General features: G+C 37.2%; 1 protein-coding gene across 2 annotated transcripts in view; it reads left to right on the top strand.

Moving 5' to 3' along the window:
• Positions 1-20874, top strand: part of LOC128027300 (cohesin subunit SA-2) — a 32346-nt gene that overhangs the window by 812 nt on the left and 10660 nt on the right. For both annotated transcript variants that reach the window (XM_052614762.1, XM_052614761.1), the window contains exons 2-14: positions 14643-14775; positions 14879-14957; positions 15882-16025; positions 16218-16314; positions 17497-17573; positions 17690-17894; positions 17972-18123; positions 19105-19178; positions 19297-19420; positions 19535-19633; positions 19806-19885; positions 20357-20464; positions 20671-20782. In XM_052614762.1, coding sequence (XP_052470722.1) covers positions 14732-14775; positions 14879-14957; positions 15882-16025; positions 16218-16314; positions 17497-17573; positions 17690-17894; positions 17972-18123; positions 19105-19178; positions 19297-19420; positions 19535-19633; positions 19806-19885; positions 20357-20464; positions 20671-20782 — 1395 coding nt within the window. In that variant the 5' untranslated portion in view covers positions 14643-14731. The remainder of the gene's footprint in view (positions 1-14642; positions 14776-14878; positions 14958-15881; positions 16026-16217; positions 16315-17496; positions 17574-17689; positions 17895-17971; positions 18124-19104; positions 19179-19296; positions 19421-19534; positions 19634-19805; positions 19886-20356; positions 20465-20670; positions 20783-20874) is intronic.

Raw genomic sequence — 20874 nt, 5'->3', positions numbered from 1 at the left:
CTAGCAGGCTCGTCGTTTAACGGTGATAATTGTGCGTTGGAAGTAAAACACCGCGAGTAATGAAATACTATCGTGGGAAGACGTGCAACGAGGAGGAGTTCGCGAGCGTCTGATCTCAGCACTCAGCTTCACATACTAACGTAGCTCCATAAATCTGACTTCTCTGGACCAGTGGGTCGTGACCCGAAAATGGGTCTCGCTTCTGTTTTGACAGGTTGCTAAAACAATTCTTAATGAAACTGTGTAACGTTAATGGAGCTTATGTAGGACAGAAAATGAAATGTGCCGATCAACTTTTAAACGGTGGAAGATACACTTCCCATGTCTTTTGTTGTTGACGTCAGATGATGTGCGTCCAATCAAACTTTACGGTATTTTGGCGCAAATTCATGTTACTTGGTAAACTGTTTATTACCGATACACCATTTGTTGTATGTTGTTATTAAGTTTGGGAAAGGATAAATAGGATATGACACTAACATGCTATTCGCAGGATCTGTGCAGTTATTTGCCGTATACAAAAATATGATTTTGTTTACTTGCCTTAGTGTACAAAGTGAAACCCAGTTCTGTCATTATATGATAAGAGGAAGCGGATGTTATAGACTGATTTTTTTATATATATGGAGGCCACGTCCGGTTTACAATTACTATGTGTTTGACAGATTATATACACAACTGATCCGTTCACACGTTGGTAGCGAACATGAACTGGAAAGCACGAGATAAATAATGATGCGGTGTTAGATTTGAGCTAAGCTGTCATTCTCGTGTGTGTGTCTCACAATGGCTGTGGATAGAAGCGCCATTTGCCGCCACTTTTTCTTCGAACGCATTGTCGATGATGATGCCATGGCTTTTGAATAACGTTACCCGCCAACTATATAACACTGCGCTTTAGCGAGTCTGTGCACCGCATTTAAATGCTGCTTATTGTTACTTGCAGGGTATTACATAACTGTTTATATCACGTTCTCCGCACATGCTTTACCGTGCATTTTGTGCAGTGATGAACATCATATTCGTCATCTTTTTTTTCGAGAATGATAATGTACTCTGTGATTATGCTATTTAAATCATTTCACACACATTGGTGTGCTGAAAGCCGCACCTCTTTATGCAATTAATTCGAAGTGTTGCGGGTAATATAGAGCACTTGTTTTCTTTGGAATATTTTTAACAGTGCATTAATTCAGAATATTAGTATAATATTCATTTAACAAACTAAATGATCCGTTTGAAACAACAGGCAGTGTCTTAATGCGTCATTTTTACAGCGGTGGTCCGGTTCCTTCCTTGCTTTTCTCTCTCTGTTCATGTTTACGTCCACAAATGTCACTGGCGGGCTCTGATTGGATGAGGGGGGAAGGAGGACGGACGTGTTACTTCCTTATATGGGCACAGAGGAAGACCCGAAGCGCAGGCTCTCGGGGATGTTTCCTGGAAACTGTGGAATCTGGATAGCCAATCAGCAAGGACGCCGCGCTATATTAATGACTCAGTGAACCGCGCCCACTTGTTTTCATTCTGAACTGCGGGCACATCTTCAGCGCACGGCCCAGAACAGCCTGCATCACATTCATGGCACTCTTTATCACATTCTGCGTGTCATCAGTGCGGCTCCGGTCTTTACGTAAAGGAATTTCCGCCTTGCATGATTGTCAATCGACAGACGCCAGTTTTGTGAAGAAAATGCAACTTAGTTGGACTTTGCAATAAGCATCTATAATTAAACTGTTTATTTATACTGATGCACTACCATGTATGTCATGAGATTACTGAATAGCATCTTGCTGCTCATGAATAATCGGACTTATTTTAAATCTTATTTTTAATGCTTTATTCTCGCTTTATATATATATATATATATATATATATATATATATATATATATATATATATATATATATATATATATATATGGTGATTAACCTGCTGGTTTTGTGTAATGCTAATTCAATCATTGCACTCAATCACGAAGGATATGACTTAAGATGGTCAGTCTAGTTATTTTTTTATTGAGGATTGTATTGCAAAGTAAATGCATGAAAAATGTGAGAATTATTGTTAAATACAGAAAAACGTTTCCACAAACCTTTAATTTAATAATCCAAAATGGGTGTAATTAACATTTTAAGATTTGGCAGAAATGCTCTTTTGCGTGATGTGCTTTGTCTTTTCTTGCAGTTCTGTAATAAAATAAGGCGGTCAGACTCTGAAGTATTTTGCATACACACACATTAAGCTTGCACGCTCTCCTTTTAAGTCTCAAAATATACATTGGAATGTCATGAAACCATTTTCCTTGGTTTCACAATACTCTGTTAGAAATATCAGTGTTAAATGTTATATAAATAATAAAGTAATAAATAATAATAAGTAATCACAACAATCCCGTGCTGTGGGCACAACCATTGAGACAGGGGTGCAGATGATGTATAGTTACTCTACTATATGAAACTTATGCTTTTCGAATGTGGAAGTGTGATAAAAGCCTATTCTCCGTACTCGCGCTGTTGTGTTGATTTAGTGGTATTTTTAAGAGTTATTTTTCAATGTGTGTTATTTCCACAATGCTGTGAGGTGAGGAAGTGAGTGCCTCTATAATAAAAGCTAAACCTGCTAAATCGTTGATGAAAATGTTTGTGACGGCACAAATGTTATCTGCTCTTTAGTGTTCTGTTGCACTGCCTTGATCTCGTAAGAGGGGAAGTAGTATTTTTCCTTTATAGTTTTAAATTCAGTGAGGGGTAAACTTTATTCATTCAGTCATTTAGGTACTCTGAGCATGGAGTAATAAGAGGAAAAACTTGTACTTCTATTTTTATATTCGGATTCCTGCTACCACATGTTAATGGAATTGCAGTATTTTTTTGTATTTTATTGTAAACATACACATTTAACAAACATAAAACAAGCAAAAATGCTTATATAACTAGAAAATTTAAATGCAAAAAACAAACACCTACTATTACTGTTGGTTTTCACTGACACAGTTTACCCCAGTGCTTCTGAAACACTTTACTTACAACACAATGCCATTTTGGTTGTGAGGGGGGATCTTAATTTTATAATTTATAATAGTATATGCTAGGGATGGGCATGATTAATCGACGATCGATAATTGATCGTTAAGATTTTCCTCGATCATGTTAATTAGTTATCGATTAATCTAAAGCATTTTTTTTTAATCTAATGCAGGTTGCGTTGCGTAGTGTGAGTCTTGAAGCAATTAAATGAATTTCACTGTGTGGCAGCAATTAAATATTTTACCACCAGGGTGCAATATTTGACACCCTACTCGGTTATTTGTGATCTTCCGTTTTGATTTCAAAGAATAATCATGAAGATGTAACGTGTGGCGTGGGACCATTTTGATTTAAAAAGCGAACTAGTTAACTGCAAACATTGTGATGGGGTGTTTAAGTACAACTCGGCCACGACTCAAATGATGTACCTGTGCATCCCAGCAACGTCAGTTCCCTTAGAGTGGGTGTTTTCGGCGGCTGGACTGACGGTCACCATGGTTGCGGTCGCGTCTGACACCAGATCATGTCAACATGCGGTATTTCTCAGCAAAAATTCGTAGACTTGTGCAGAAGTTGTATGCTAGTTATTAAAGTTAGTTATTTTTCATGAGGCTTTAAGGAGCATAATTTGTTACGTTAGCGTAATTGTTAGGAAGGCTAATATCTGGCCTTTTCTTCTGGCTTGGATAGTTTTGAGTTACATTTTAACAAAATCTGTCAGATCTAAGTATTATAATGGTTTTTTTTAATGTTATTGTTTAACATGATTCTTTTATCATTATTATTATTTTGGAACAAATGAGGTCTCTGTTTAAGAACGCCTGCTAGCAGCTGCAGGTTCCGCTGCTTTAGAGCACTGCATATGCACGCGCATATATGTTCGGTTTGCCTGAACGTAGTTTAACTGTCTGCCACAAGTTGATCTTGTAATAAAGGTCTCACCGAGGAAAAACACGCTGTATTTTTGTATTCATTGCATTTTTTTATTATAAAAAATAAATAATTATATTATAAAAATATTAATGATTAATCGATAGTCGATCGTTAATTCTCCCGACGATCGACTAAGAAAATTTAATCGAATGCCCATCCCTAGTATATGCAGCAAATAGTGTATCTGTATTAGCTATTTTATTCCTTGTTCCTGACTCCTGACACAGTTTACCCCACATTAGTAAAATAATGTCCAGCCCTCTACATTGCGAGTTAATCACTCGCATATGCGACTAAATCTTCACTCTAATACTAGACAGTGGCTAAAAAATTCTCTGATTTTACTCGCCAGTGTGTGAGTTGGAGGCTAAGTATAAGTTTAGCCCAGATATATGTTCACTCGCCGAACACTCTCTGACTGAGAGTTTCTCTCTCTGTCATGCGATCTATGATACTTCTGTTTAGGGCTGTAGCTATTGAATATTTTAGTAATCGAGTATTCTACCAAAAATTCCATCGAGTAATCGGATAAAATGTGTTTTTGCTTAATTAAAGTGCAATATTAATTATGCAAGAGAAAATAAGACTCCTGGGTCTCTTAAAATGAACAACTAACTTTCCCTTTTTTAGAAATGTATTTATTTATTTTTTAAATGCATAGAATGTAATGCATACATCAAAAATAAACAATTCAATTCAAGTTTATTTGTATAGCTCTTTTTACAATACAACTCATTACAAAGCAACTTTACAGAAAATTATGTTTCTATAATATTTAGTAGTAGCTTATAAGTGGTGACTCAGTTTGTGCACGTATGACAGGATTTTTAGAAAAATTAATGCAAGATGTAGTCTGCCAGACGATGAACATTATTAATATTATTAATAATTAATAATTATTATATGATGCAGTCACACTTGTGGCAATATTTGTTAGTTCTGTTTGTTGATTCAGGGTTAGCATCATCTGGGGCATCATTAGCATAACGTTTAATTAGTATCCATTGCTTCTCTGTCTGTACTTGTACTGTGAACAAGGACAAAGTTGACAGATGAATTAAGTGCATTTAGGTGCCATTCAGTTGGGGTTTTAAATAAAGCATTTACTGAGATGCACCTTAAACATTAAACACATAAAACATTAATTCAATTTATCTTTTAATTATTGAAAATTAAGCAAACTTAACTTTTTGGTAAACAAAGGGGATTTACTATTTAAAAAAAAGCATGACAGAAATGTTGTGTGATTTAAACCTTAAAAAAAAATAATGTTTTTTTTTTTTTGTAGTAGGCTATGTACATTCTGCTGACTAATAGTAATACACATCTGGCAAATACACTAAACCGGACTTTTATTTTGACGGTTTGACGTACCTTTACAGTTCTGTGTATGTGATGTGAAGCTAGTTTTACTCAAATAAAACGGTAAAATGCTCATGAAGTGACTGTCAGAGCAGTCCTGGAGATGTTGTTCATGTGTTCACGTCTTTATTTATTGAGACAGAAGACGCTGAAATCACCGCGAGTTAGGGCTGCACGATATTGGGGAAAAATTACATTGCGATATTTTATTTTTCTGCGATATATATTGCGATATGAAATCTAATCTAATTTTTTCTTACAAACAAAAATGGCATGAGCACACTTACATTTCTCATTTTAAATGATTTAAACATCAGAGTATTATTTAAATTAGAGTAAATTATTTGTTTGTAACTTTAGGATATAGTTTGAATTGTTAACATAAACTAACATGAACTTACTATAGTCTTAATGTTGAAATTAACAATGTTGTAGAAGTTCAGTTTAGTAATAGTCAATGTTAAATAATGTAGTTAAATAGTTTAATAAATAGAACATTATTGTAAAGCGTTACAGATTTTTTTTAATACACCAATTCAAGACATCTCATGAGTTCAGTGTTTGACAGGTCAGTTGTTTAAGCCATTCATTAAATTGAATTGGTTCAAAGGAATCATTAGTTCGCGAATCAGACGTGTACAGCATCCGTTGTGTAATTGTCTCTGCAGTTTAGGATATCGCACAAGATTTGACAACACAGAAAACATGTCATCACAGAATTATAATTTTTTTCGACACCATCGTGTCAATTGATTTTGATTAATATGCACGAGGGAGAGAGCAAGACAGCGCTTGTGTTGTTTGAAGATGGTGAAGTTGAGCGTGCGCGCGCAGCTGGGGCTCTCTTTCTATCTCTCTCTCTCTCACGCTCTCTCGCTCTTGCGCACGCTCTCTCTCGTGCTCCACTGCTCTCTCTCTCTCTCTCTCTGCTCGTTCTTATATGCCCTCTGTTGAACTGACAGGACTTAAACTGTTCAATTAATCCGCAAATCATATTCGTCAAGGGCCGGGGAGCAGCTGCCCGTACAGTTAATGAATAACGGATCAACTACGACAGCCTACATCGCACATCCCGCGATGTGGCAATCGCGAATTCGTACATCGCGATATCGATGCTTAAACGACACATTGTGCAGCCCTACCGCGAGTGTCACGTGTGCTGTGTGCGTGATAAAGGAAGACGCGCTTCTGCTCCATTAACAGAGACTCGCAGAACATGCAGGATTCATATTTAAATAGACTTTTCCGGCTTAATATTTACAGATATTAGTCCTAGAGCTGTAATTGGGCCTTAAAAGTTAGGCCCGACAGGTTTCGGCCCGAGCCCGACAAGTACATTTTGATTGACAGCTTTTTTAAAGCCCGAACCCGTTTACAGCCCGACATTATTCAAATGTGCGCACGAACACAGCTCTTTTGCCTTTCGTCAACAATGAGTAATTTATTCATGTTTTAACATAATTTACTTATAACTAACGTAGACTAGACCACTTGGAAGTTGGAATAAAGAAATAAAATAAGTCCTCTGTGACATTGTAACATCTCAGCATAGATTTAGACTTAGGCTCATTTAACCTATAAATAGATCAACGCACCAATAAAAATGAGTCATTTAAAAAAAAAAAAAATTAAGATAAATTTTAAATTAAGATGGGTATTTGGCAAAAACAAAACTAAGATAAAGGCTCTGCCAGATTTGCTTTATTTAATAAAAGAATAATGCCAAAATTAGCGTAAATACTCTGTCAACATTATGCATTTAAGACTCAATTAATATTTAGTTATCATTTGAAAAACCTTTACTCACAGAGATTAGGCTAGGTCTACATGTTTTTGTGGAGGAAAATGATTGAATCCACTGTAGATGTCTTCAGCGAGTTCCTGCGCTCACTGATGGTGCGTCATTATTCACTCATTATCCTCATTATGCATGGTCAAAACTTTTCCACACCTCAGACTTTGGTTTAGTTGCTGGTGCAACCAAAACGTAATCACCAGAGGCAAGCCTCCGTTACACCTGCTCAGCATTCATTTTCATGACCGCTCGTTTACCTCGCAAACCGGAGCGCAAGCCTGAGCCCAGCCCGAGCCCATGTAAGATGATAGAAATTCGGGTTCGGGCAAAGATCTTCAGCTCTAATTAGTCCATATTGTGATTTGATGTAAGTGCAATGACCTATTTTTGATTAATTCATTCAAAATTCGGCGAATTACGTGCCATTCCGCGTTAAACTGTAAATTCCGTTTTTATGACTGGATTCCGTGATTCCCTCTGCGTTTTCTGCATGGCGGAAATCATAGGGCCCTATATGTGTTATGCCAGCTCTATCTTGCAATGGACACATGCCACAACGTTCTCTTTACGTTTGCCCGCGCCCCCAAATCAAAACACTGCTGACTCCTTGCAGTATGCGATTTCGGACACAGCGCTTGTGTCTCCTTTCGCTTTGTGGGTGACGTAAACGCTTTGTGTCACATTAAAAAAATCATTGCGAAAGAACCTGACGTGAGATTTTAGGCTTCAAGGCAGAGGAATTTGCCTCGATAATTTTTTGTAATCGAGTTACTCGAGGAATCGTTTCAGCCCTACTTCTGTTAATTTCAATGGATGCAGAGCGTACCTGTGTTTGACATACCGTAAACTCTACTGTAAAGGCGCCCCACTCGGCGTCGCTTCGGTGAGAGCAGAGCGAGAGAGAGTCTTTCATACATGCAGAATTGATGCGCTACATGTAAATGATATACTTTGTTGTATTTTCCTATCAAAATAATTGAGTTCCTATTATTTTGTTTTTTGTAAAATTGTAAAAACTGTCAGGTTTTTGATTAGTCAGCGAAGCTAATGTGCAACGACAATCTCATTGGCTGGTGCTCAACTATTATCGTTCCCATATTGATTTCAGGAAATCATTTCGAGTGAACACACACAACCTGATTAATATTCATGAATCCAGTAGCTCGCTAATCCTTAGTGTGTTTTATGTGTTTAGAAATGGTATTATTATTTTTATCATCTTATAAGTATTATTGTAAGGCAGCCCCCCCCCCCCCCTTTTTTTTTTTTTTTACAGAATCACTGAATGACCAACAAAGCACCACCACCAGTCCAGTTCAAATTAGGGCTGGGCGATATGGCCTTTTGTAAATACCGCGATATTTTTAGGCCATGTCACGATACGCGATATATATCTCGATATTTTGCCTTAGCCTTGAATTAAAACTTTGATGCATACAATCACACCAGTATGATGATTTTATAGGTCTACATTAAAACATTCTTGTTCATACTGCATTAATATATGCTAATTTTAAACTTTCATGCAAAAAAGGGGATATCACAACTAAGTCAAAGTTAACATAATTGTATTTATTAAACAGTGAGTGGCACAAACATAAAATTGTCAACAGAAAGTAGGGCTGGACGATATATATAAAAAAAAAATTATCTCGATATTGTAAAAATTTTGACGGTATTCGATATATATCTCGATATGTTTTCATTTGCATTTAAATAATAAAAAAACATGATTTTCTTTTGCCCATTAAAAAAAAAAAAAAAGCACATAGCTATTTCTTATATATAAATATATATAAATGAATACCAAATACTTTAGCATTCTCTCTGTCTATATTATGGAAACTGGTAAACATATCAGTGAAATTCCCCAATAGTAATTCCAAATGGCCATAGCCTATGTTTCTCTATTCAAACATCAGCAGTCGAGTAAGTGCATTTATTTTGCGATCACAAATGCAAACAGTACAGTTGAGATCTCACAACAGAACACAGACCGGCTGAACGACGCTTTCATTAGATTGCTCAATTCCAGCTTGTTAGTGTTTTCAGATTATCGTCGACGGCTCTTCCGCAATGAGGAGTGAGCATGTGCGCATGGTTGCCAGATTGCTTAAAATAAGCAAACACTGGGTAGAAAATGTATCCTTGTAACAGTGGAGCTCTGATTCGGAGATTTAAACTCTTGTTATCTGGCAACCGCTATCATTAAGCTCTCATAGTAGAGGGGCGCAGAGCAGTCAGCAGTTACAGGTTCCTTTTTTGGACATTCGGCGCGTTATTTTGGGAAAGTATGCTTGAATTTGAAATATTCGATATCCTGATATATTCAAATTTTACGTCGTCGTCAAAATTATTCAGATACTATCGCTAATATTCGATATATCGCCCAGCCCTATTCTCATTCTCATTCAAGTCAACGGTTCACGCTTGGTAGTGATGGCTGCAACTGAAGTAAACAAAATGTTCGCGGTCACTGTTCTAAGTCATACGGGTTCGGGCACCATAATACATCTAAAAATGCATTAAAACAGCTCGACACCGCTTTAACTTGGCACGAAGTTCTGGAAAAGCTGTGCCCAGATCTTTTCCCATCCCTTCTCCCGTCTAGTCTAAAACCATGTCCGTGTCGACTGTCACTATGTTCAAAAATCTATTGCATGAATCGATTGGACCAACCAACACAAGTTTTGAAAATTAAAATAGGAAATTGATTTTAACGACCTACTCTCGGAGTGCGTCCAGGTTTTTTTATTTTTTTTATTTTGAACACGCGTCACACAGCAACTGCAGCTTCGGACACACGCATAACAGCAAATAATACTTCTGCACACTGTTTCTCTTTTTACAATAGAAATGTGAATGTATTCAGACAGGCTCATGCATACAGATACAGATTCGGGCTAGAATCGCCTAGTGCTGTCAAAATAGCTGAAAAACTAAATTCAAATTTTTTTACTTAAATATGATCAAAATTCGAATTGTATTCGAATTTAAAATGCATAATAATTTCAGTTAGGGTGAAGAAAAGCTTTTTGCTTCTCTTCTGAGGCCTCAAGATAGCGCATCGAGCAAAATATTACTGCACATTTATTCAAAGCATTAGAATACATGACTGAAAAAACAACATAATATTTAAAATAATTTTTATGAACAATTATTATTAATTAAGTTGCCTAAAGAACTATAAAAAACAGCGTCATGTATACATGCATTGTTAAATAAATAAAAAGGGTGTCTCAATTAGGGCTGGGCGATATGGAGCAAAAAATATATCTCGATATATTTTGCTATATCTCGATATACGATATATATCTCGATATCTTTACAGGAAAAATAACCCCCAAAAAACCACTGCAAAAACAAATATGGCAAATATTACATGTTAAAGGGCCTATGAAACATTTAATTTTTTTCTTCACCATATGTTATATTGTTACCTAATTCTGTGTTTTAGCATGTGCAATTATTTAAATGCATAAAAACAACTTAATTAGTTAAAAACAATTCTTAAAATAGCCTTATGTTTTTTTTCCCTTCAGAAATTCTGTGTATTTACATTTTTCTGATTATCAAATGAAGGCATAAAACATTCATTTAATTTATCTTTTAATTATTTAAAATTAAGCAAACTTTATTTTTTGGTAAACAAAGGGGATTTACTATTAAAAATAAAACATGGGAGAAATGTTGTGTGATTATTCCTTATAAAATTATGTTCGTTTCATTTTAATAGTAGTAGTAGTGGGCTATCTACATTCTGCTGTACAATAGTAATAGATTTCTGTCAAATACTTTTATTTTGACGGGTTTACCTTTACAGTTCTGTGTATGTGATACCACAGTCTATGATGTGATATGAGCTAGTCTTACTCAAATCAAACGGTCAGATGCTCATGAAGTGACTCTCAGTGCAGTTCTGGAGATGTTCCTCATGTGTTCACGTCTTTATTTAGAGAGAGGAAAGACAATGAAATCAGCGCGAGCGTTATGCGAGCTAGAGCTGTAATCGGGCCTTAAAATTTAGGCCCGACAGGACCCGAGCCCGAAAGGTTTCGGCCCGAGCCCGACAAGTACATTTTGATTGACAGCTTTTTTAAAGCCCGAACCCGTTTACAGCCCGACATTATTCAAATGTGCGCACCCACACAGCTCTTTTGCCTTTTGTCAACAATGAGTAATTTTATTCATGTTTTAACATAATTTACTCATAACTAACGTAGACTAGACCACTTGGAAGTTGGAATAAAGAAATAAAGTAAGTCCTCTGTGACATCTTAACATCTCAGCATTCTAGACATAGGCTCATTTAACCTATAAATAGACCAACGCACCAATAAATCGAGTCATTTAAAAAATATAATAATTAAGGTAAATTTTAAATTAAGATGGGTATTTGGCAATAACGAAATTAAGATAAAGGCTCGGCCAGATTTGCTTTATTTAATAAAATAATGCCAACATTAGCGTAAATACTCTGTCAACATTATGCATTTAAGACTCAATGAATATTTAGTTATTTGAAAAACCTTTACTCACAGAGATTAGGCTCAGTCTACATGTTTTTGTGGAGGAAAATGATTGAATCCACTGTAGATGTCTTCAGCGCGTTCCTGCGCTCACTGATGGTGCGTTATTATTCACTCATTATTCTCATTATAAGCATGGTTAAAACTTTTCCTCACCTCAGAGTTTGCTTTAGTTGCTGGTGCAACCAAAACGTAATCCCCAGAGGCAAGCCTCCGTTACACCTGCTCAGCATTCATTTTCGCATCTTTCTCGCGCTAATCGAAACGCATCACATGACCGCTCGTTCACCTCGACGGGTCCCATCGGGTTCGGGCAAAGATCTTCAGCTCTAATGCGAGCTTCCGTGTTTAATGAATGAAGACGCGCTTCTGCTCCATTCGTTGACACAGACACGCAGAACATGCAGGATTCATATTTAAATAGACTTTTCCGGGTTAATATTTGCAGATATTAGTCCATTTCACGATTTGATGTAAGTGCATGACCGACTTTTGATTAATTCATTTAAAATTTGACCAATTCCGTGACATTCCGCGTTAAACTGTAAATTCCATTTTTATGACTGGATTCCGCGATTCCGTCCGCGTTTCATTGGGCCCTACAGTAGACATCTGCCTGCCGTTCGCCCTACGCCTTAAAACTGAAGTATCTCCATATAATGGAGCCAGTTGTCTTTTTTTTTTGACTAGTTCTCTACACGCGAGGTGAGAGGGGACAAAAGCAAGGAGGCGGGGGGCGAGCGAGCGGGGGCGAGCACAGCACAGGGAAGGCAAACAAGCAAAGTGGCCGAATCAGAATATAAACAATATATCGATATATACGATATGTCAAAATCCATATCGTGTTTAAAAAATATCTCGATATATTTTAAATATCGAGATATCGCCCACCCCTAGTCTCAATATATTTTTAGAAAATGTAATTAAATACATAAATTTTACATGTCTTCATGTCTTTCTAAACATGCGGCTCTCTTGTGCGAGACACGAGTCCAACGGCTCCTCTCTAGAAAATGCGCAAAATATGCATTTTGTGTGAACGGCCTGGTTTCAGTTTTGATGTAAACAAGATCTTCTCCACAATGATGTTCTCTTTTTTTTTTTTTTTTTTTGTAGTGGCTTCAACTGGATAGGCTAACATAACCGTATAATTCAATGCCACATACATCGTCATCGCATATTGTGCGCCACTGATAAAGTTCGAGTACACTTCGGCCGTTTGTACACTGTCTGCATTATGTCCTTTTCGTCATCTGCGTGCGGGCATTTTTTGGACGGTGCGCGTACTCGAGGTGAAAGACGAGGTGTACACGAGGTTGCCTTTGAGAGTTGTGTAGACACGGCTGTGCGCGGCGAGATGGAATGGAACACGGACTGTGAAGTAACGGGGCTCATAAGGGAGCTTCCTTATATTACCTATATTTGGTGTCATTTGCCGTATAAAACTTTAGATATACAAAATTGATTTTACAATCGATTCAAAGAACACTTGTCACTCAAATCAAACAGGATTTTTTTTCACAAAAGTAACAACCCAAGAAAGAAATGTAAACGGTCTCTCATTTGTAGGTTGCATTGATACCTAGCGTTGGATGCAAGTAAAACAGTATAACAGTACCTCATTTTTTTCTTCTCACCGGAAATTCATGCAATAAATATGTTTTTGACAAATATTTAAATTTGTTGGTGGTCTATATAGCCTGCATCAAAATGAGGTTTGCAATTATGCACCCGAAGGCACGAGTTGAAAACCCAGTCAGTGACGTCACGATATGCTAATTTGTTTAAATTCATACCTACATCATCACCATCACCAAAATTTTCCTTTTTTTTTTTTACATTAAAACTTGAAAAAAAAAAATATAGACCGACCTACCGACCCTTTTTTTAAATTACTGTTCTGCAAACCAAAATATTTTTAAGGATGGCCTTATTTATAAGCAAATTTGAAGAGATACTTCACCTACAAATAAAACATACTCAGCCATTGACTTAAAACACATACTTTTAATAACATAATTGTATGTTCCACAAAACGAAAAAGAAATAAATCCATACAGGTTTAAAATGAAACAATGGAGATCAAATGATGATGATGATGATGATGATGATGATTATTATTATTATTATTTTTGTTGTTTTCATTTTGGGTGATCTGTCCCTTTAACAGCATTGTCAGAATGCTGTGTTCTTTGTCATGTTCTGGTCTGAACCCCTCTGTTGGAGGGTAGTCTTTTGCGTAAAATATGGTCTATAACTTTTAGTGTAAGTATGCTTTTAAATATTCTTAAGAAATGAAGAAATAATTCTGAAAATGATGTCCCATTAAATATCATTGTTGTTTTAAATGGTGCTATTACTAGAAATAAGATGTGCACCTGCAGCTTTCACTGGAGTTCCTTCAGTCTGACTGAAAGAGTCTCTGTCTGAGTGATCAGCTCAGGAGCGGGGAAATAGAGACATACTGCCCCACTGTGGCTACAGTTTAACTGCCTTTATTCACCTATCCATAATGAGAGACTGATCGAAGTTGTAGACATAAAACAACCAAACTGTTTGTTTTGGAGGCATTTTAATTTGAATAGCCCACATATACTGCTGCATTTTTTGTATAATAAGCATGAATGTGAGAACACATTAATAACATGGCTTGACCATTAGAATTCAGTAACAAGTATACACAAGTGTGTCAGAAAGGTTTTTAATTTTGTGACTGGTTACTATTTAACTTTTGATGAGACCTTGCAAACTGTGTTTGTGTCAACACTGTACACCGTGACATTCAGACTGTATTAAGATGCACCTCTCGTCGCTTGAGAACATGAAAAACTGACAGCTGATGCATTTGAATATAAGCCAGCAATTAAAAGCCAGAGTTGATTTATAATATTAAGCTGGCAAGAATTCATAGGTTTCTGATGTACGTGTGCTTGATTTTAACCTCTTAACACATAAGGATAATGTTTTTGACCATTTTGTGTTTGAATGTTTTAGGTTTATGAGACAAAAGTACCTGCTGTTGCCCTGTGTGTATGAAGACAACGCCCTTGATTAGTTGAAGTGGACCAGAAGATGTTAAAGAAATGATAGCTGCATCGGAATTACAAACAGAGTATCATTTCGCTCAGTGAGTGCACAGACACACAGGAGTAATGAATACAGATTGTGTGCATGCATGCGTTCACACATTCTCCTGCACTCTGATAATATTGATCTATTTGTGTGAACAGGGACACTGACACCCGATTCTCATCAGACACTGATTTCGATGATCCTGATGGGAGGAATGCCGTCATCGGGAAAGGGAAGGTATGAGTGGACTCTGACATTTTTGATTATCAGAAAGACTTTACAAGATTTCACAAGGTTCCTATAAATGGCCTTTTACTCCTCTTCCATGGAAATGGTTCTGGAGCTAATTATTGACCTTTCATGACTTAAGATCATGACTTAAAAGGAATAGTTCACTTAAAAATGAAAGTTTCTTCATCTGAAAAGATTTGGAGAAAGGCAGCATTGCATGGATCCTCCAATGGATCCTCTGCAGTGAATGGGTGCCGTCAGAGAGAGAGTCCAAGCAGCTAATGAAACCATCACAGTAATCCACACGACAGTTTGTAATGCATACAACTTCAAACTATTGCTTATATTTGTCCTCTACCCATAATATCGCTTTCTTCAGTGAAAAAGTCATAATTTAGGAGAGAAATATGCACAGATGAAGCACGGTTTAAAAGAGAAAACAGTAAAAAAAAAAAAAAAAAATCTGACAAATTTCTGTGATATTTTATTTTTTTCACTGAAGGAAGTGATATTTTGAATAAATGACTCTCATTCAGTGGACTCTCATTCAGTACAGAGGATTCATTGGTGAGTAAGTGAAGTAATGGTAATTTTCTCCAAATCTGTTCCTATGAAGAAACTAATCCATCCATATCTTGAATGACCTGAGCGTGAGTTTATTTTCAGCAAACTTATTACGATCCGAATAACAAATGATGAGGTAACCATGTTTCTGTATAACCTGCCAACAAGCAAATTAGTTTATATAACATTTTTTTACCTAAATTAATTTAAATCAATACCTTTGTACAAAACTCTTTGCAACCAATTTGCACATGATATTTGGGAACTTATTTGGTGTGGCCGTTATACCGTTATACCAATTGCTGATTTTATCACTTTTTCACTTGTGGAGGGATTGATTCATTTCATTATGTCATTATGCTTCAGGCGAAGAAAGGAAAGAAGGGCCCTGGAGAGAAGGGGAAAGGAGCGGGGAAAGGAGCTGGACGCATGAACGGTCACCACCAGGAGAACGGCATGGAAAATGTCATGCTTTTTGAAGTGGTCAGGCTGGGAAAGAGTGCCATGCAGGTCAGTAAGCATATGACCGGCTTTTACACTGCCTTCTGTCTCGCTCTGGCATTCACATCTTACATTCCCTCGTGTGGGTTTGTGGCTTCTGGAGGGATTTGAGTGTTGGCAGGAGAATATGCAGACAGATGTACCGCTGTGAAGTCGAGCAGATTTTGACCTTTGCAAGATTTCTGCTATCCTCTTTTGCAGTCAGTCGTTGATGACTGGATTGAGTCCTACAAACATGACAGAGACGTGGCACTTCTCGACTTGATCAATTTCTTCATCCAGTGCTCTGGCTGCAAAGGTTTGAATGTCATTCTTCATGTGATCTGGTTTGAGCTTGTAGATAATAAATGCTACATGACAGACATGTTAGTTCTCCCAAAATTAAAATTCTTTCTTTTTTTATTTAGAATTATTTAATTCCAGTCTGCATTATTTTTTGTGAAACAAAAAAATAACATATTTTGAAGAATGTTTGCACTGCTGCCTTAAATACAATGAATGGGGACTGGGGTTATTGAGCTCCTAAAAGGTGGTTCTCGTATTATATTCAAAACTATCTTAATCCATGTGTGAGCTTTGTGTGTGGAACAGACTAAAATCATGGACTAAGCCCGAATCATTACTTGTTCAAAAACAATTTGATATTTTTTGGTGTTGATTCTATTATAGTTAGCTTAGATATCATAGTTGTCAGAATAGTTATAATTCTCCTTGTGAAGTTTCATTATATGGAAAAAAATAATTTAGCTTTCTGCTAAATATTTCTGTTCCATGAATAAAGTAAATAATCACAGAATTTTCATTTCTGGATGAATGTTTCTTTTTACGTTTTTTTTTTCGTTTATTAAAAAAAAAAACTTGGTACACCTTTAAAGCTGCAGTAGGTAACTTTTGTAAAAATATATTTTTTACATATTAGTTAAACCTGTCATTATGTCCTGACAGTAGAATATGAGACAGATAATCTGTGAAAAAATCAAGCTCCTCTGGCTCCTCCCAGTGGTCCTATTGCCATTTGCAGAAATTCATCCGCTCCCGTTAAGAAACAACCAATCAGAGCTGCGGTCCGTAACTTTGTTTGTGTTCAAAATGTAGAAAAATGTATATAATAAGCGAGTACACCATGAATCCATTTTCCAAACCGTGTTTTTAGCTTGTCCTGAATCACTAGGGTGCACCTATAATAAGTGTTTATATTCAGACTATTTTAGATTGCTTCAGGTGTACCGCGGTGGAGTAACCCAGTACCTTTGTGATTCTTCATAGACATAAACAGAGAGAAGTAGATCCGGCTACGATGTTCTTCCGCAAGACACAAGCAGTTCTGTTTATTAACCGCTAGAGCGTCAAAAGTTACCTACTGCAGCTTTAAGTCTTGAGCTAAACATAAACTTATTCTATCATCTGTTTTGTTTCTTAAAGTTATTACTTTTTCAAACGTACCAAACTTTCAGTCTTATTTTAAGTGTTATCTTTACAGGTGTTGTCACAGGTGAGATGTTCCGCAACATGCAAAACTCTGAGATCATTAGGAAGATGACAGAAGAGTTTGACGAGGTAAACTTCACGCTTCAGCCCTGAAAAATGGCTTTCCTGAAGAACGTGTTTCATCACCACTAGTGTGTATTCTATGTATTATTTGTGCTAACCAGTGAGAGTTGATATTATTGCAGGACAGCGGTGATTACCCGCTCACCATGGCCGGGCCGCAGTGGAAGAAGTTCAAGTCTAGTTTCTGTGAGTTTATTGGCGTGTTGGTACGGCAGTGTCAGTACAGCATCATCTATGACGAGTACATGATGGACACGGTCATCTCACTGCTCACCGGTCTCTCTGACTCTCAAGTCCGAGCATTCAGACACACCAGCACACTGGCAGGTCAGTATCTCTGCTGCTTTGTAAATCTGAACTTTGTTTTGATTAGTCCAAACAAGATGCATTTTTTTTCCCCATAGCTATGAAGTTGATGACGGCCCTCGTGAATGTAGCTCTGAACCTCAGCATCAACATGGACAACACTCAGCGGCAGTACGAAGCAGAGAGGAACAAGATGATTGGCAAGAGGGCCAATGACAGACTAGAGCTTCTACTTCAAAAACGCAAGGAGGTGAGTGCTGTCTGAGACCGAGATGGTGAATATGTCTGAATAAACTCTGCATGTTGACGTTGTCTTTGAGCAACCGTGAAAGCTGAAAAGGGAAGAGTGAATAAGTGAAGCTTTCAGAGGAACGGGTTTCATTGCGCTTTTCCCTGTGGAGACTTACTTCCCTTTGCGTGAGGCTGCCAGGCCACTGCAGCGTTTGCTGCTTTCCTTCCAAACACCTACGCCTCTGTTGGCCAACAGCCACAAAAGCACACGACCACCCAAACACTCAGCACATTTCATCTGTACGCTTTCCCCCTCATTTAAAGCTGAGTAAACATGGATAAAGTAAATTAAAAAAAGAATCCTATTCTAATGAGAAAGTGTTACTGTGAGGTCTCTCGGGTCAACCACAGAGCTCGTTCTGTCAGCATCCATGAGGCTAGAGCTTGCCTGAGTACGAAAGCTGTTTACTGGTGCTGTAAATGAACTGGGTTATGTAATAACAGGCCCTGCTGTTGCACCATCTGCGTGTGTGAGTGAGAGGTTTTATTGATGTCTTGATAGTATTGCATTAAACCACGTGGACACACAGAGAAGTTTAGTTGTAATATTGTTAGTTTAGAGGAATATGACAGCATCTGTAGAATGCTCTCGATTAATGTATGTACAGAAAAACACTTACAGGTCAAGTCAGTGGAGCAAGCATACAGCACTCGCACCATAGATTGTTTTATTGCTTTATTTTATAAAAACTGAATTGTTTTCTGTATAGTAGCAGATTGTATGTATTATCAAATATAACTTATTTGACTATTGACTATTAGAATAGTAGGTTTCCTCAGTATAATGGCTGTAATGAGGTTGTTGTTTTTTTTTTACATTTTTAGTTTAATAGCAATAAGATATACTTTAGATTTTTAGATGCAAACTTTTGATTAGTAATGCAGGTTGCCATTTACTGCCTACAGCAATGATTATAGTGCATTGTTATTTTCTTTACAGTTGCAAGAAAATCAAGATGAGATTGAGAACATGATGAATGCCATTTTCAAGGGTGTCTTTGTTCACCGATATCGGTACGCACTCTCATAAACGTTGATTTTCTTCCAGCACAAGCTTAAATCACCAATTAATACTTCAGTAATTACTCCGTGATACTCTGTGGGCTTAAGTGCTTCTGTTATTCCTCCTCAGTGATGCGATAGCAGAGATCCGGGCGATCTGCATCGAGGAGATTGGCGTGTGGATGAAAATGTACAGTGATGCATTTCTTAACGACAGCTATCTGAAGTACGTGGGCTGGACGATGCACGACAAGGTGAGGATTCAATCTTTTTTCTTTAATCCCTAAATATAGAGTCAGATGGAGTTAGTCACGACACAATCCTGGAGTTGGAACGAAACCATTACACTCTTCCTTTCTCCCTCTCAGCAAGGTGAGGTGCGTCTGAAGTGTCTCACGGCTCTGCAGGGGCTGTACCATAACCGCGAGCTCAATGCCAGGCTGGAGCTCTTCACCAGCCGCTTCAAGGTGAGAGAACCATCTGGAGATGCTTCTCATCCAAAATAGAGCAAACACAGAACCTAGTCATCAGAATACTCCTTTGTGAAATTATTAAGAGATTAATTCAATGACTTTGTCAGTTTTTATGGATCTTTTCAATATTTTAAAATAAAATGGGTTGTCTGTTTGTCTCCATCAGGACCGCATTGTGTCCATGACGTTGGACAAGGAGTATGACGTTGCAGTGCAAGCAATAAAACTGCTCACATTGGTGTTACAGTACGTGTAAAACATACTTCTATAGCAGTTTCTTGCATCTATATTTTGCAATTATATTTTATTCGACTTATAAGTTGGTTATGAGTTAGAAAGAACACAAAACAATTGTCAAGACAACACATTGTTCATTTTTTTGTTGTTAAAGAGTGTTTTTTTTTTCAGCAATGAAGCAATTACTGATTAAAAGTGGTAGAAAGATTTTTAACATGATATTTAACATATGTATTCATCAAAAATGTATAAAAAATGCATCACTATCGAATATTAAGCAGCACAACAGTTTTTCGCATTGATGATAATATGAAATGTTGCAGCAAATCAGCTAAATCTTTCAGAGTGGTTATAACATCAAAATAAACCACTGTTCACTAAGTGAAAAAAAGTGAAATGTGCTGGCAACACTGTAGACACGACCAGCTTTGATAATCAGCATGACAGGATGCTCATGTGCTGTTGTTGTTTGGTTTACAGTAGCAGTGATGAGGTTCTGACTGCAGAAGACTGTGAGAGTGTGTACCATCTTGTGTATTCAGCCCACCGGCCCGTCGCTGTGGCAGCAGGAGAGTTCCTCTTTAAGAAGTGAGTTTCACTCATCCTCACTCACTCATTCATGTCCCATGAAGCTGTACAGGAATCATCACATTTCTGCTTTTCTATAAACCCAGTCTCCGACCTACTCAAATTCATTAAAAGAATTGTGGAGATGTGTATGAACAGACATGGTGATGAGACAACACTAGCTTGAGGTAAATTAAATAGCTTTACATTTTCATCTTTGTTCGCAGACTGTTCAGTCATCGAGACCCTGAAGATGACAGCATGCCCAAGAGACGAGGCAGACAGAGTGTGAATGCCAACCTCATCAAAACCGCTGTCTTTTTCTTCTTGGAGAGTGAGGTGAGATAACATCAACAGCATCATTGTGAATCAAGTGTCAGTCAATCAAGTCTGTGCTATTCGTATGATGAAGTTGAAGGGTGCAATTTTAG

This window comes from Carassius gibelio, chromosome A14 (assembly GCF_023724105.1).
Source record: "Carassius gibelio isolate Cgi1373 ecotype wild population from Czech Republic chromosome A14, carGib1.2-hapl.c, whole genome shotgun sequence".
Lineage (NCBI taxonomy): Eukaryota > Metazoa > Chordata > Actinopteri > Cypriniformes > Cyprinidae > Carassius > Carassius gibelio.
This window is presented reverse-complemented; position numbering and strand designations above follow the sequence as displayed.